Source organism: Festucalex cinctus, chromosome 13 (genome assembly GCF_051991245.1).
Source record: "Festucalex cinctus isolate MCC-2025b chromosome 13, RoL_Fcin_1.0, whole genome shotgun sequence".
In the NCBI taxonomy this organism is placed as follows: domain Eukaryota; kingdom Metazoa; phylum Chordata; class Actinopteri; order Syngnathiformes; family Syngnathidae; genus Festucalex; species Festucalex cinctus.
In genome coordinates, this window is record NC_135423.1 from 9,256,737 (window position 1) to 9,271,526 (window position 14,790).

Genomic DNA, 14,790 nt, shown 5'->3' on the forward strand with positions numbered 1-14,790 from the left:
AAAAAAAAAAAAACTGTGGAAATTTCATGGGGAAAATTAGTCATTTCAATTTTGGAATATGGTACATGGTAATTACATAAGGTAGAATAACTGAAGTGCTATGAATCATTCCTTTAATACACTGTACAGTAACTATACTGCCAACTGTAGGTCCCACAAGCTTTTTTGCAACACACAAAATGAACACACAAATTCTCATCATGATTTTCAATTTAATATTTTTATATAAATACATTTGTATAGGTTGCTTTTGATTTTGGCTTGGACGCAAAGTAAGCAAGCTGTTTTAGGCACAGAAATGCAAAGAGAAAATAAAATGGCATGCTGGGTGTAATGGAAAAACAAGATGCGGCCAAGGTGATTTACATTAAATTTGATGGCCACAATTCAGCAATTGCGCTCGTTTCCTCTGAGGCACTTTGACATTTAAAAATACAAATATAAAAGCATATTTGGGCTAGATTTTCAGTGAAACAAAAAAAAAATAAACACAATCTGTGATAGGCCATACACTATTTCAGTTGTATGGGAAAGTAAAAAAAAATAGCTATACTCATTGAGAAACGCTTTGTCATGCTTTGCAAACCGCTAACGCGGCAACTCATGCTGGGATAATATATCTGGCTTTAGCACATCGCTTGCGTTATGACGAAATATCCTGTCACAATTTGCAAAACCTTTTTCATAAATCCATACTATTGGGCAGTCTACACAAGTGGGTGCTAGTTTATTTCACCTTTCGGTTGAACAAACTGCTGTTTTTGGAATCTCCTGAAAAGTGATGATTTTACAGGTGCAAGGATTCCGCCCGATGCCAGTGATATACAAACACCTTCAGACCCAAATAAAACCTGTCGATGCCCTCCACAGGTTATTCAGCCATGTGTATTCAGTCCTTATGATTACAGTCAGCATGTAAAAAAAATAAATTAAAAAAAAGAAAAAAAACGCACACACAAACAGTGGAAGAATAAAAATGAACGATGCTGTTGTATTGTAGTGGTGACGGTGCTCAATGCTGCAGTAAGAAAAATAGTTTAAGGCAACATCATGGGGGTAAAAGGTCCGCTTTTTTTTCTTCTTTTTCTTTCTACTTGTCCTGCATTTTCTCCAGAATAGGCACAATCATGTCAAACTTGGGCCTCTTGGCCGGGTCCTCGTTCATGCAGATCTTCATCAGCTTGCAGATGTGTGGCGAGATGCCGGGAGGAATGGTGGGTCTCAAACCCTCCAAAGCAACCTGAGGGGGAAGAGGAAACGACAATTACAAACAGTTTTAGTGGGGTTGTCAACAAAATCAACTTTACTACTTCACAGTGATGTTTAGACCGTGACAAACGTGTAAACATTGACAGGAAGGAGTAAAAAACTAAGTGAATGTGCATTAAGGTGGAAAAGGCTACATGTACGCAATAGGGATACATTTGACATTGATACTTTTCATGATCTTTGTTGACCTTCATGCCAATTTCCATGTTGGAGAGGTCGGCAAAGGGCACCTCCCTGGTCACCAGCTCCCACAGCAGCACGGCGAAGCTCCACATGTCCGCCGACCGCCGGTTGATCTCCTCTGGCTTCTTCTGCAGGGCTGTCAAGAATTAAGCAGGCCAAAAAAAAAAAAAAAAAATCAGAGCTAGTGTGCAAGTGTACCTAATGTTACAACTCATTAGCTGTCTTGTAATGTACGAGTACAAATACTTTGAATCTGAGCAGACATTTCACGCATTTTGCATTTCTGGCAACTTTCAGTTTTACGCTTCACAAGTGAAATGTGTGCTTTGACTCATACATTTCTTGTAACAGAGTTTGTTACTACAAAACAAAATCCAAAAATCTATTTGTTGAATGCACAAAGTGGAAAACAGTCCTGCCACAAAATTTTAGCTGCCCACTCTCTTAATAAACAAAATCCTCCCACATTTTATTTTTGAATGAAAAAGGGTTCCATGACTGAAACTGGTGGGGTTCAGTACCTCCAACAAGGTTAAGAACCACTGAACTAATATCTGATCTAAGGAAACCGTGAAAGAACTATAGTTGACAGAAAACATGTTTGAGGCATTGGGAGACGTAGCACCAACTTTTCCTCAATTTGAGTCAGGAAAAAGCTTTCAAATGTTGCAATTTTACTCCCACGGTTGACAAATGCGGCGCCGCGCTGGTCTGGAAGCTCTTTATGAAGAGGCGTACTGTACACCAATTCCATTTTCTTCCTAATCACTTCAGACAAGACATCGCTGGAGGACATCGTTACAGAGATGGCATTTTGCTTGTCCTCGTAAAAGTGATCATTCATGCTCAAGCTGTCACTTTGGATGGGTGTGTGCTGCATCACGCACCCTCGGGAGCGACCCAAGCGGGCGAGTACATCCTGCCAGGACACTGAAAGGAGAACTTGACGTCCGCCATGCTGATCCGGGCTGTCATGTCTTCATCGATCTGTGGATGAAACAGGAGTGAGATGTCACTCCTGAGTGAAAAGAGACGTGGCAGGGATTTTTTTTTATGGACAGCATGTGGCCAAAGGTTTTGGGACACACTTTTTTTTTTTTTTTTTTTTTCCCATGAACAATTAATACTTTTAAAAACTCATTTTTGCACTTGCTGTAGACTGAAGATGACATCACTTGTGCTGAGGAAGCAGGTAACGACCAATCATGGCTCAATTTGCTGACCAAGTAGATACGGAAATGGGTACCTTTGTTAGTTATTTATTCCTTAAATTTTATGTTTGTGTGTAGACTGAGAAGGTTTTTAATGTTGGTGACGTCATCTTCAATCAACAACAAGTGGAAAATGTGTTTTCAAAATGGTATTAATTGTACATGAAAGATAATGAAGTTATGAAAAAGACTCTGTTAGGATAATGACCACTACAACCCAAGTAGTACAACACACCAGCAATTCTGAAAACCAGATTTTGGCTTCTGGAGAAATGGACTTGCTTGTGCCAAACATTTTGGGGAACATTTTTGCATGCTAAGAAAAGCTAGTCAAAAATGCCTGCATATTAGAGCAGTCCTCCTTAAGTAGGGTGGCAGGCCCCCAGGTTTTTTGTTTCTTTACATACAAGAATAACATGTAATTTGACATCCACTACAGTAGGTGGCAGTGGCTCACAGACAATTTGTATTGGCAAATGATACTAGTGGAGAGTGAGTGGGGGTGACGTGACATTACATAGTGACTTTGTAGACAAATGAAGTAAGAATTGGCCATCTGCGAGACATTTTTCCTTGTGTTTAATTAATGAAGCTACGATGACATAAAAGTTTCACGGTTTTAATAACTGAAATAAATGAACTTTTCTACAATACAGTAAACCGCCCAAACCCCGTTTATTGTGGATATGTTCCAGACCCGGACCCGAAATAGGTGAAAACCTGCAATATAGCGATACCATACCAAGAAAATGTTTTAGTATTTATCCTTATAAAAACATTTTTAAACAGATTGTAAATATATTTACACACAAAAAAGATTGCAATCACAAAATGCATAGGAAATACTATTCATATTGCAGTCTCTGTGTATGTGCATGCCTTTAAGAGGCGGGGCCTGGAGGGAAGGCGTGATATCATGAAAGTTATAGCCAAGAGCTCGTGTGCGGCAACTGATTTACTGCTCTCCCAGCTTTCAATAAAGAGCTGGAACAACACATTGGTGACTATGGCTCTCCTTTCCCACATGCAAGGGCATTACCATCAGTAAGTAAACTGTAGAAACAGATGGAACTGTGTAGGTGCATTTCTCAAGCTTCGCCTGTAAACACCTAGAACAACGTCTTCTCACCATGATGCTCTTGCTGTTGAGATAGTGTCGTGGGATCATGGGCTCCAGCGTGTGCAAAAAGGCCATCCCACAGGCTATGTCCAGAGCAAACTTCACCGCTTGCGTCTGGTCCACCACAAAGTCTGACGGCGGGACGACACACAAACGTCAGGTGAAGGTCATTCAGGTCATGTCGGCCGTTAGAATACAGTACTCACTGGTGCCCTCGTGCAGCACGTTGTAGAGGGAGCCGTAAGGCATCCAGTGTGTGATGATGATGGGGTGAGGGGCAGGTGGAGACTGACATGCCCCCAACATGGGGAGGACATTTGGGTGGGAAAAGATCCTGGGATGGTGACGAGGACGACAACAAAAAAAAACAACAATAGACAGCTGACAACCGGAAGCGTGAGACACATACAAACAATAGTTTTCCACAACATGTACTTCTGGGTGGCACCTGCTCTAATGACATCGCTTTCAACGGGATACTTGACTCATGAGCCATTTTCAGCAGTGAAAAGATATTTTGCCTATAATTAATTTTATAACTTTTTTTTTCATGACTACAATCGAGGATTGGGGCCAGTGAAGAGGGGGGGGAGAAAAAAAAAAAAAAGGTTGGCAGGATTCTGAATGAATTCTGACTTTCTCCCGCAATTCATAGGTCTACATCACAAAGTCAGAATTCTGAGATTAAAGTCAGAATTGTGGGAATGAAGTCAGAATCCTGTAAACCCTTTTTCCCCCACTCCACTGGCCCTAATCCTCTTCCGTACATAAGCAAGTGATACTTTTAAAAACACATTTTGCCACTTTGTCAACTGAAGATGACATCACACGGGCACATGAAACCGATTAGGAGTCACGACCAATCGTGGCTCAGTTTGTTACATGACCAAACACAGATAACAGGTGAGCCATGATTGGCTGTTACCCGTCTCCCGAGCACCTGTGATGTCATTTTCAGTCGACAGAAACCGGCATAATGTGTTTTTAAGGGTCTAAATTGTGCATGAACAAAAAGTTATCCAATTAATTCTAAAGATCAACTTCTTAATGCTGAAAATTGCTAAAATGAGTCAAGTATCCCTTTAAACAACGTGTTCTATGCCAGTGTCGGTCAAAAAGATGCAGTAAATTGCTGAAAGGGAGATGAAACACTGGCAGCAGTTCATATTCCAAACTTAAGTTGATTCAATCATTAAGGCGGTAGAAATTCAGACTTTGTTAACATGAATCATCGAGGTACTCTGATAAATGGCATAGAGATGTTCTTTTGACGCTGACAACAAACAGCACAAGTGATGATCATGATCACAAGAGTAGAGAAAAGATGGGTCAGATGGGCACCTGAGTTTGGGATACTCCTCATTGAAGTCCCTGCTTTTCCTCGTGGTCCAGTCGCGGACCTTCAGCACTTTGACCACAATCTCGTTGCCTTGCCAGCGGCCTTGCCACAGCTGCACATCAACAGTAATATGTTACACAAGCTACAGACATATTGCAGGTATAGTGAACCTTTGCTAATTCAAGATTTGCCCTTAAACGTATTTGCTGACAAAGGGACCTTGTTGTGCATTTTTGTACTCTTTCTCTACCAGCCCAAGATGGCATCAAAAATGCTGCACTCTTAATTGTGAACAAAGCCTCTTCCAGTTAGGAGGGTGTGCACACAATTGAGTTGTACACGTTAATGGTGGGAGAAGTTTTTAAATGATTTATCTAGACTTCTTTTTTTTCTGTCAAAAATACGTCATTTCAACAGAGGCAGTACTGCAGTTGTGTGATTTTAACTTATTTAGAGAACTTTTAAAAGATATTCAAATGATTTGGGATTCTACTGTTGTGTATAAACTATGAATTTAAATAATATTGGGCCTGGTCCCAAAACCTTGCAAATAGCGAGGGTTCACTGTACAACAGTGGACATGGCATCAATCGACAATGGTTATCAATTAACGTACCTCTCCAGACTGGTTCTCGTTTATTCGAGCCAGGAGGGAGAGCTGCTTATAGTCGATGCCTGCGTGTTTGTTCAAAGTACCGTTGCCTAGAAATGGAAGAAATTGAAACATTTTTAACAGAGAGTCACGTGGCAATTCGTTTTTTCATGTACCTCTAGTATTGTATTAAAAAAAAAAAAAAAAAAACATGCTAAAAGCGAAAGACAAGAAACAGCTGGTTTCTAATGTGTAATTACAGTACCTGCCGTAGTATTTCTGTGTCAAATGCGTGCCTTTATTTGTATGCCTGTCCAATAATCATCTGAAAGTGCATCGGTGACTGCGGCTCTCCTTGCCCAAATGCAGTGGCATTTCAATTCTCTGCTTTGCATTTCACTCAAGTGGTTTAGTATCTGAAGCACACTTCTAACTGAAATTTGGGCTCACAATGCAAAGCAATTAAAAAAAAATTAAAAAAAAGGTAGCTTTAAAAGACCAAATTGCTCTCGCGCCATTTTCTGTACTCACGGGGTCGTGTCCTCGTGGTGCCTTTCCAAAAGGTGTCCTTAAAGGGAATTTTGGTTAAGTTCTGCCCCATTTTCTCAGCTTTTTCTAGACAACAAAAGACAAAATGAACACAGACTGGACGGGATAGAGTCCTGAGTGAGCAACGGTGGCTGACGGGATACCTCTGAGGAGTTCTCGCAGGTGAGGTTTGGCTTTGTCGAGGGGAGTTTCCCCATATTTGTTACAGATGCTCACCTGAGCGCCATTGTTCACAAGGTCCTGTGAGGTCGACAAAAAAGCAAATCCTTGTGGGAAATTGCACTTTGAGTCCACCGGGGGGACGAACTAACCTCTGCCACCAAGTCTTGTCCCCAGAAGCAGGCGTAATGCAGTGGCGTGTTCCCGTGTTCGTTAGCTGCATTGGTGTCCGCTTTGCACTGAATCAGCTACAAACGCAAACAAAAGATGACACATTAAAGATGGCCGGCCGGTACCATGTATTCTGTTTGGGCTGCATACAGCACATGCAGAAAGTATTCTGAAGGTGGCAGCTCGCTGTGACTAATATTAAATCGCATATCTGAATGCCTGGCAGCGTTTCTAATTCTGACGCACGGCGCATACCATCACACACATCGGAGACTAACAAGTCCTGCCAACAATACCGCCACCTGACAGATTATGACAGGTTTACGCGGTGTGTTGCAATGGCCGAGTCTGCGGCGCTCTGCAATAAATCTCTGTGCATCCCATCTAAAAAGAAAAAAAAACCTGATACTGAACATGTAACAACAACAAAAAAATAAACACAGAGGAACACTGCTGTTGGATTTGTCTTGCTCTGGGACATTATTAGCAGTTACAAGTTGTGCTTTGACAACAATTATCCACATGCTTAAGCAGGGTTTTTCCTGTGTACAAAATTCAGAGGCAGCCACCTCCACCTAATCTGCTTGTCACTTCCAGCCTGATGAAATACAAATCAAAGCTACAGTAAAGTATGGTTTAGTTCGTTCACTGGATGACACGAGTTCTCATGTAAATACTACAGACTATTTTTAGCCATTTTTAGCTGTGATTTGATGATGCAACGTTAAAAGAACAAGACTCGGCGCGTGCATGCGTGACCCAGTTTTTCCAGTAGTACCTTGCCCACAATGTCGCGATGTCCGTGGCTGGCGGCCAGGTGCAGGGGCGTGTCGTCCCCGCGGTTCATGACGTTGATGCGGGCGCCTCGCATGATGAGCATGTCCACCACGCTGGAGCGGCCCTCCCGACACGCCCAGTGCAGAGGGCTGAAGCCGTGGTCGTCCCTGCAACCACGTCAGAATGGATGTTTTAAACGTGGAAGATTTGCTGCACTTTGGTGGCTAACTGGACACATCTTTTTGGAATTTTCATTACCACTACCACTGTCTGTAAAGTGTCACTGAGAGTCCGTATTTCAACTTGGTCCATGTGTCAAGTTGACCCATGTGTCAATATTGGGCAAGTTATGCCCATGCTCAACTCATCAAGTCGGCCCATACATAAAAATCTCCCATTAGTTAGTTGGCCCTTGCTTCAACTTGGCCAATTGGGCCTGTCCCGAATGTCAATTCGGTCAATGTGTCAAAGCAGTCCACACGTGTGATATTTTTTCATTCCTCTGGAGGCTATGCTCGCCTCCTGCGTCGTCCTCTCAAGTAAAGCCTCAAATTCATGTCACACATTATTTTTTTTGCTTCCAGTCAACATGGAGCACAATAAGTCCAGAGAGAACTGAAGGCGCATTATGAAGGAATTTCAACCTTCCGCCCCCGCCGCCTCTTTGCTAGCTTGTGGTAACACGTCCTGCATGGTTGTGTGGAGGTCCCGCACAGACCCTCTCAGTCCCACGACACAAGTTTATCTGTGCATCGGGCGGGAGGCGGTCATTTCCTGCCTGACCAAAAGGCTAAAGCCTAAAAACTAATGAGCTCAACTTTATGAGGGCACAAGTCCCCCGGAAGGAAGCCAAATGCTTCTGTAAGAAAGATCTTTGAGTCTGACTACTAACAAAATCAATTTTGTATACTATTTTGTGTCCTGTCTCTTGAATGGCCTTGCGTAGCAAAAAAAAAACATCCCCAGAGACAACATCGCCTAAAGTCATTGGCTTTTGATGTGTGTCGGTGAGGACAATTTTATTTTGTACAACACCAACAGGTGCAATAACTGACTTGGGAGTGGGATCATGGTTCAAATAAGACCATTCAAATAAGAAATGAAACTTTTTAGCATTTTAGGACTTAAAGTAGCAGCAAGCAGCCACCAACGTGCTGAACACAGCTGGACCTTGTGGACAAGTCCATTAACATTTTTATCTAATTGGATGTTTCATCTAATTGGATTATGATCTGTTTTTTATTTCCCAGGAAAGGCGTGAGATTCGAATGGATGTGAACGACACTGTCAAGGTAACGCAAATGGCAAGTGAAGATTTGTAGTCTGAGTCTATGCTCGAATGTCAAGTGACTCAAGTCAGCGTATACGTGAAGACAGCGCAAGCATGAAGCTAGCCCATGTGTCAAGTTGTTTAGTCCACGTGTCAAGCTGTTTTTGTCTGTGTGTCGAGTCCGGCCCGCTGTCTTTCAATTGAGCTGCGTGTCAATTCGCATCAGCTTTTGTGACCATATGTCAATGTAGCCCGTGTGTCAATTTGGACCACATGATGTCAAGTTAGCACATGCATCAAGTCTGCTCATATGTCACGCTGTTTGTTTGTTTTTTTTTTTAAATAAAGTTTTATTGGAAATCTGTTGTTTTTTCTGCTAAAACTTGCTAATGGATGAAGAAAAATAAATCTAAATGTTTTTCTTCTCCAATTAGCACCATGACACGTTCAAGCTCTTCGGTTTCTAATGTACTGAATAGCAAGTCCACACATAGCCCCCGCCCCTCCCGTTCTAAGCCTCCACTCCTGGCCGGCTGCAGTAATTTATTTCCAGCACTTCCACCTGCCAACGGGCTTCAGTCTGGCAATTTAACAGCCAGAAAGCGTCGCCGCCAGCTCTTCAAACGGGCCGGTTAAAGCCGAGGAAATGAGAGGCATTTGACGATAAAGGAGGATTCATTCAGTTTTAAGATAAGATAAACTAATGACTAAGCAAGTAAACCCCGATGCACCAATTTCTACTGACATTCACTCATAAAAAGTGTCATCAACCACTAAATGTCCACTTCCCGCCGCACTGACAAAGGGAGTTCTATATAAAATCAGCAATCACCTTGTAAAGCTCCCACCTTCCCAAACAAGGAGCTTTCCCTCCGCATAGCTCGGCCTGTGCGGCTCCCGGTGCTAGCTTTCCAGCTAAATAAAGACAAGCGCCAAGGCTGCAATTGAAGCACTAAACCCAAAGAAAACAATGAAGCAGAGGGCTTCTGTTTGAGGAGAAACACCTCCAAAATGAGTGAAGAGAAGGGCAGCAGCTGGATGTTTTGAGTGCCAAGTGAAAGGGAGCATCAGTCTTCCCAGCGCTGGAATAAAGAGGAATGTCGGAAAAGGAATCATCGGAGGAACGGGGGGTTATGTGCATTCCACGCACGCTTGTCTGTCTGGCCAAACATGACTTGGACAGTGCTACAGTCGTCTTGCTGGGTGGGAGCACGAGTGGGGCCGCCTGCGTGTTATTCCTTGTAAGGAGATTCAGCATTCAGCGACCACACTTTCCCCAGAGCGTTGTGGTGGCGGCAACCGGCGTAAACAACCCGGGAAGGCGCAACGTATTTCACTCTGAGATTTGAGGTTCTGTGGAAGGACACACACAATCCGAACTGGACTAGGAGTTTGACGATATATCAATATCACCATAAATCGCAATACTTTCGCTAGATTATCGATACATCTACGCCAAGTATCAATATTTGTAGTTAATATACAGGCACTCTAATGGCTCCTTTGTTCATTACCTATTGAGCAATTACTTGGCGGGCCGCTAGGGGGAGCACCTCATAAAAGTGGCGGGGAAATGTACGGAAGTCTTCAGGCGAAGAAGACTCATTAGCTTACTTTTACTTGTGCAAGACATTTATCTGTCCAGCAACTTAGTTTTGCATACCTTTTTATGAAAAATGTGTATTATATCTTCAATGTTAAACTTTTAAAACATATTTTATGTTTCGACTTTTTGAAGCACAAAATTTCAGAGGGATATTAATATTGATTTAATATTATTTAAATATTTACTTTTGCAATGTTATACAAAAAAATTGTCAACGTTTATAAAATGAAACAATTGACTATGTGGCATGACAATAGTGTTTAAGAAAGACAAATTTGTTCACAGAAAGTTGTCTCTGTTAAGAAATTTGTATTTTTTTAATGCACTAAATTACTCACTTAAGAAGACCCTAGTTTTAATATTGTGTTTCAGTGATGGTACAAAAAAAAAAAAAAAAAAAAACTATAGATTATCATGGACTTACTTTACTGACCAATATATCGATAATCGCGGTATCGTCATATCGTGAGAGAATCGTTATTGTGAGCCTTGTATCGCATATCGTATCGTATGGTGTAGTAACCAGATGTTCCCACTCCTAAACTGGACCAGGCAATTTTTCAACTTCAAAGGTCGTAGCCTCATTTAATAAGATGCAAGGCAATTTCTTTCAGCACAAAAGTGAACAAGACAGCAAGTTGACAATACTACACACGACAGACATGATTAAAAAAAGTGGATGTTTTTGTAACTCGAGAAGTTTATTTTTCCCAAGGAAATAAATTGCAGAAGCTCAGGAGGCAGCGGCTGCATCGTAAGGTTACACCGACTGCACTGCGATGAAGACGGAAAAGTGACGACGTGTGTTTCTCTTCCCACTCGAGGCGATAAATCAGCAGCTTGACACGCTAATCAGCTAATGGGAAATCCCTGTCGGCTCAGGATGAGCGCGTATACCATCGATTGCTGCGGACGCCATCTTTTTCACCGGCATGCCAGTCCTGCATCGCTCTCCGTGATCTCCTCCACCATCACGGCGAGCTTGCTGTGCTGGCGTCACGCTTTGTGGAAGGGAATTCCCAACCGATAAACACGAGCTTCCGAGGAAGTGGGTTCAAACCCGGGCCGGCGTCACTCAGGGGACAAACTAAAAGTCGCTGCTCAGTGCTGGGACTGAGAATTTTTTAAACATATTGACTTAAAAAAAATAATAAAAAAAAAAAAAGTGGCGATTCAACCAAGCTATTTTCGAGCCTCCCTTTTACACTGCCTGTAAAAAACAGACATCAAGATACCTACAACTTTCTTTTTTTTTTTTATGTTAATGTATTCGAGATTTGAAACTATTTTAGGGCTGCAACTAGAGATTTTATTCAATTAATGTCAATTCATCAATGAATCAGATAAAAAACAAACAAAAAAAAACATTTTAATCTCCATCATCCCCTTATTTAAAAACAGATTATTTGAAAACAACAGTGTAAAAAATGCATACATTAATTCTGATCTAGTTACTGGTTGAGTGTTACATGCTACAAATAAAAGGGTAAAAAATGTTCATTATTTTCCAAAGTAGAAAAAGACGTGAGTCTTGTTTTTAAAAGATAATCAATGTGTGTTAAAGGAGGTCTGCAAAAATCTGAGAATATTTACTGCTTATGTGCTAATTTTACAAGATAAATGCCAAATGGACAATGTCAACAACAATTTCAACAAGATCTGTAAATGATTAAACAAATACCAAAATATGTATTCATGTGATAATCAATTATTTGTCAATTAATCGTTGCACCTCTAGACTATTTACAAACTTAAATCCCACTTTTGTGTGTTAATATTTCTGAAGACTTTTTAAAGATAAGTTTTAATGTCAATTACGGTAAGGCGGATTATTTTAAGATTCATGGGTTTAATGACTTAACCCTTTTTAAGGATATATCAGAACTCTGAACATCCATATGAAACTGGGAGACAATGACGACTCAGCAATCACCATTAAGATTTAGAAGCCCATTTTAAACGCTGCAAATAAAATCTGGCCTTTCCCTTCCTGTTTTCCACATTCCACAACAATCAATTCAATTTCATGTAAACAACATTGAACCGTCATTTTACCACCTATGGTGGAAATAGTTCCTTTTGAAAGCACCTACACCAGACGGCATCTCACCCTTGGTTGAGGTCATTTTCCGTGTTGTCCAGCCAGAGGCGCACGGCCACTGCGTTGCCTTCTCGACACTGAGTGAAGATGTCGTCCATTTTGAGCCGTCCGACGTTAACCCGAGCGACACAACGCGGAGCTGACGCACAAAGACGGCGGTTTCATCCGTCACGATCGCTGAGCCTCGGGTGGGCACTCGCACTGGCCTGAAATGGACAATTTTGAAAGAAATGAGTCAGACAAAGGTAGTCGGGATGAGCCATATGGCCTTCAAATAAAGTTGTGATATCCAAATTCCCCCTTCTCTAGGCAAATGGCACTTTTCATGTGACATCGCTGGTGTTGTAGGTTTCTTATCCCAAATTGATTGATGATGAGGATGACAGTGCAAGTTATTGAGACACACAACCAACGTTGACCTGGCCTGGTTTAAATGGCCTGTGTGGTAAGCAACAATATATCTGGTACATATGACTTCACTGACAACCAAATTAAAATATCTACCAAACTTAAATACGCATTTGAAACATTTTGATTTAATAACTGAATGGAAAAAAATGTTTCATACATGTGTGGCATCTTAAAATTACTCAGTTAATAAGTTAAAATTAAATTATGAAATCCCAAGCACTATTATACATCCATCCATCCATTTTCTTAACCGCTTGCACCTCACAAGGGTCGCGGGGGTGCTGGAGCCTATTCCAGTTGGCTTCGTTGCAGTAGTCAGGGTACACCCTGAACTGGTTGCCAGCCAATTGTAGGCACACAGAGACGAACAACCATCCACGTGCTAACCACTCAGACACTGTGCTGTCTCACAATTATACATATTTTGTATAAATAATTTATTACTTTAAAACATTAACATTCCAAATTAAATAGCATTGAACCAAAGAGCATAAGGAAAGATTCTTCATTAATTTTACTAATACTTACATTAAATTTTAAGTACTTTCACAAACTTTAGTCCGGCAATTAAGTTTTTTTTTTCCTACTGGTCAATCATATTGCTAAACAGGAACGTGTGCATACAATTAAAATTATTTGAGATTATTTATTAATTTTCGTTTGCGTGATTAACTATCAGTACTCAAGAGCAAAACACAGATCAACGTGAGGCTCTTCGTGCACATCTTTAAGCAACTTGGCATTTTCATTCACTTCAATAAACACCTGTAAGCATTTTAAAATGTTATTGTTGGGCATTTAGGGCCATTTGTAAATTCAAATATTTGCACGTTGTTGCTTCCTTAAAAGGGGGGATTGTTGTTTGTCTGTAACAGTAGCTTAATATGCTCAGCTTGACAATTGGGAATCATTTCAAGAAAACTAAGAAGATAAAAAAAAAAAAAAAAAAAAAAAAAAAAAAAAGTCTATATGCGATCATCCAAATGGTCAAGTATTTTTTATATGAAGGTGAAGTTTAATGACAATTTTGCTTGGCTAGCAACGCGCCTGCTATCGAACTTTCGTGCTTTAACACGATACGAGGGAGCTAACTTGTTGATTCCCACTCGATACAGACATCACGTTGACCACTTACCCTAAAAAAGAAAGCAGTCAACAACGTCACACTCGAGAAAAGAGGAAGCAATGGAAAGGACATTTTGGCAGCTGTAGCCTAGCAAGTTTAGCTAACCTCCATTCTGGACGGTGGACGGTGCATTCATGTGAGCGACTAAAATCGGCGTCGGTTCTCCCTTAAACAAACACGACGGGCGACTTGATGTCATTCAAACAAACAGAGGCGAATACTTACCAAATGTAAAGTAGTGAAAAGAGGCCTCGAGACTCAGGAGAAGTTTATAGCGGTGTTCCTTTGCGTCTCCGTCGGAGAGCCTGAACGGTGCCGACTGCCGACGTCCACACCCTCACGTAAAGGCAGCCGGAGGAGTCACTACGCCCCCCACAGAACATATTGAGCACTGCATCAAATAATATCCCTTCAGGGGATGGATTTTTTATGTACGTCTGCATGTACTGTATGTTCTTAAAATAAATCATTTAATAACTAGAAAGTGACTTGGAAATTAAAGTTTTTACATCCGAGTTACATATACTTTTAATAATGATACTGTAATAACAATAATTCGCTGCTGCTGTTCACACCATCTGGAATGCACTACAACAATCTATTAGGAACACAGACTCACTGGAAAACTTCAAAACCCTTCTCAAAACGTACCTGTTCAAACTGGGCTTTCCTTAATCTTTTGTTTTTTTTATTATGACTATTTTTGTTGTCTTTTACATTCTCTCCTATGTAAAGCGTCTTAGCGTGTCCAAATAAGCGCTATTTAAATTTGATGAGTTCATAATAATAATAATAATAATAATAATAATAATGTAGCAAATAGAAACAATGGTTGCTGTTGGCATGACAAAGCGGCGGACGGACGGCGATGACGTCGGATCACCTGGACGGACGCTGGTCAGCCGC

At 41.1% G+C, this 14,790-nt stretch overlaps 1 protein-coding gene across 1 annotated transcript; it reads right to left on the reverse strand.

The window, feature by feature from the left end:
• Nucleotides 1–192: 192 nt before the first annotated feature.
• LOC144033413 (scaffold protein ILK) lies at nt 193–14,790 on the reverse strand. Its single transcript, XM_077541483.1, has 14 exons — nt 14,768–14,790; nt 14,110–14,247; nt 12,357–12,553; nt 7,372–7,537; nt 6,575–6,670; nt 6,407–6,503; nt 6,246–6,329; nt 5,739–5,824; nt 5,125–5,234; nt 3,990–4,117; nt 3,793–3,914; nt 2,340–2,439; nt 1,458–1,588; nt 193–1,240 (listed from the first exon to the last, which is right to left on the reverse strand). Exons 3-14 carry the CDS (start codon nt 12,443–12,445, stop codon nt 1,091–1,093), a joined length of 1,359 nt encoding a protein of 452 aa, XP_077397609.1. The 5' UTR covers nt 12,446–12,553; nt 14,110–14,247; nt 14,768–14,790; the 3' UTR covers nt 193–1,090.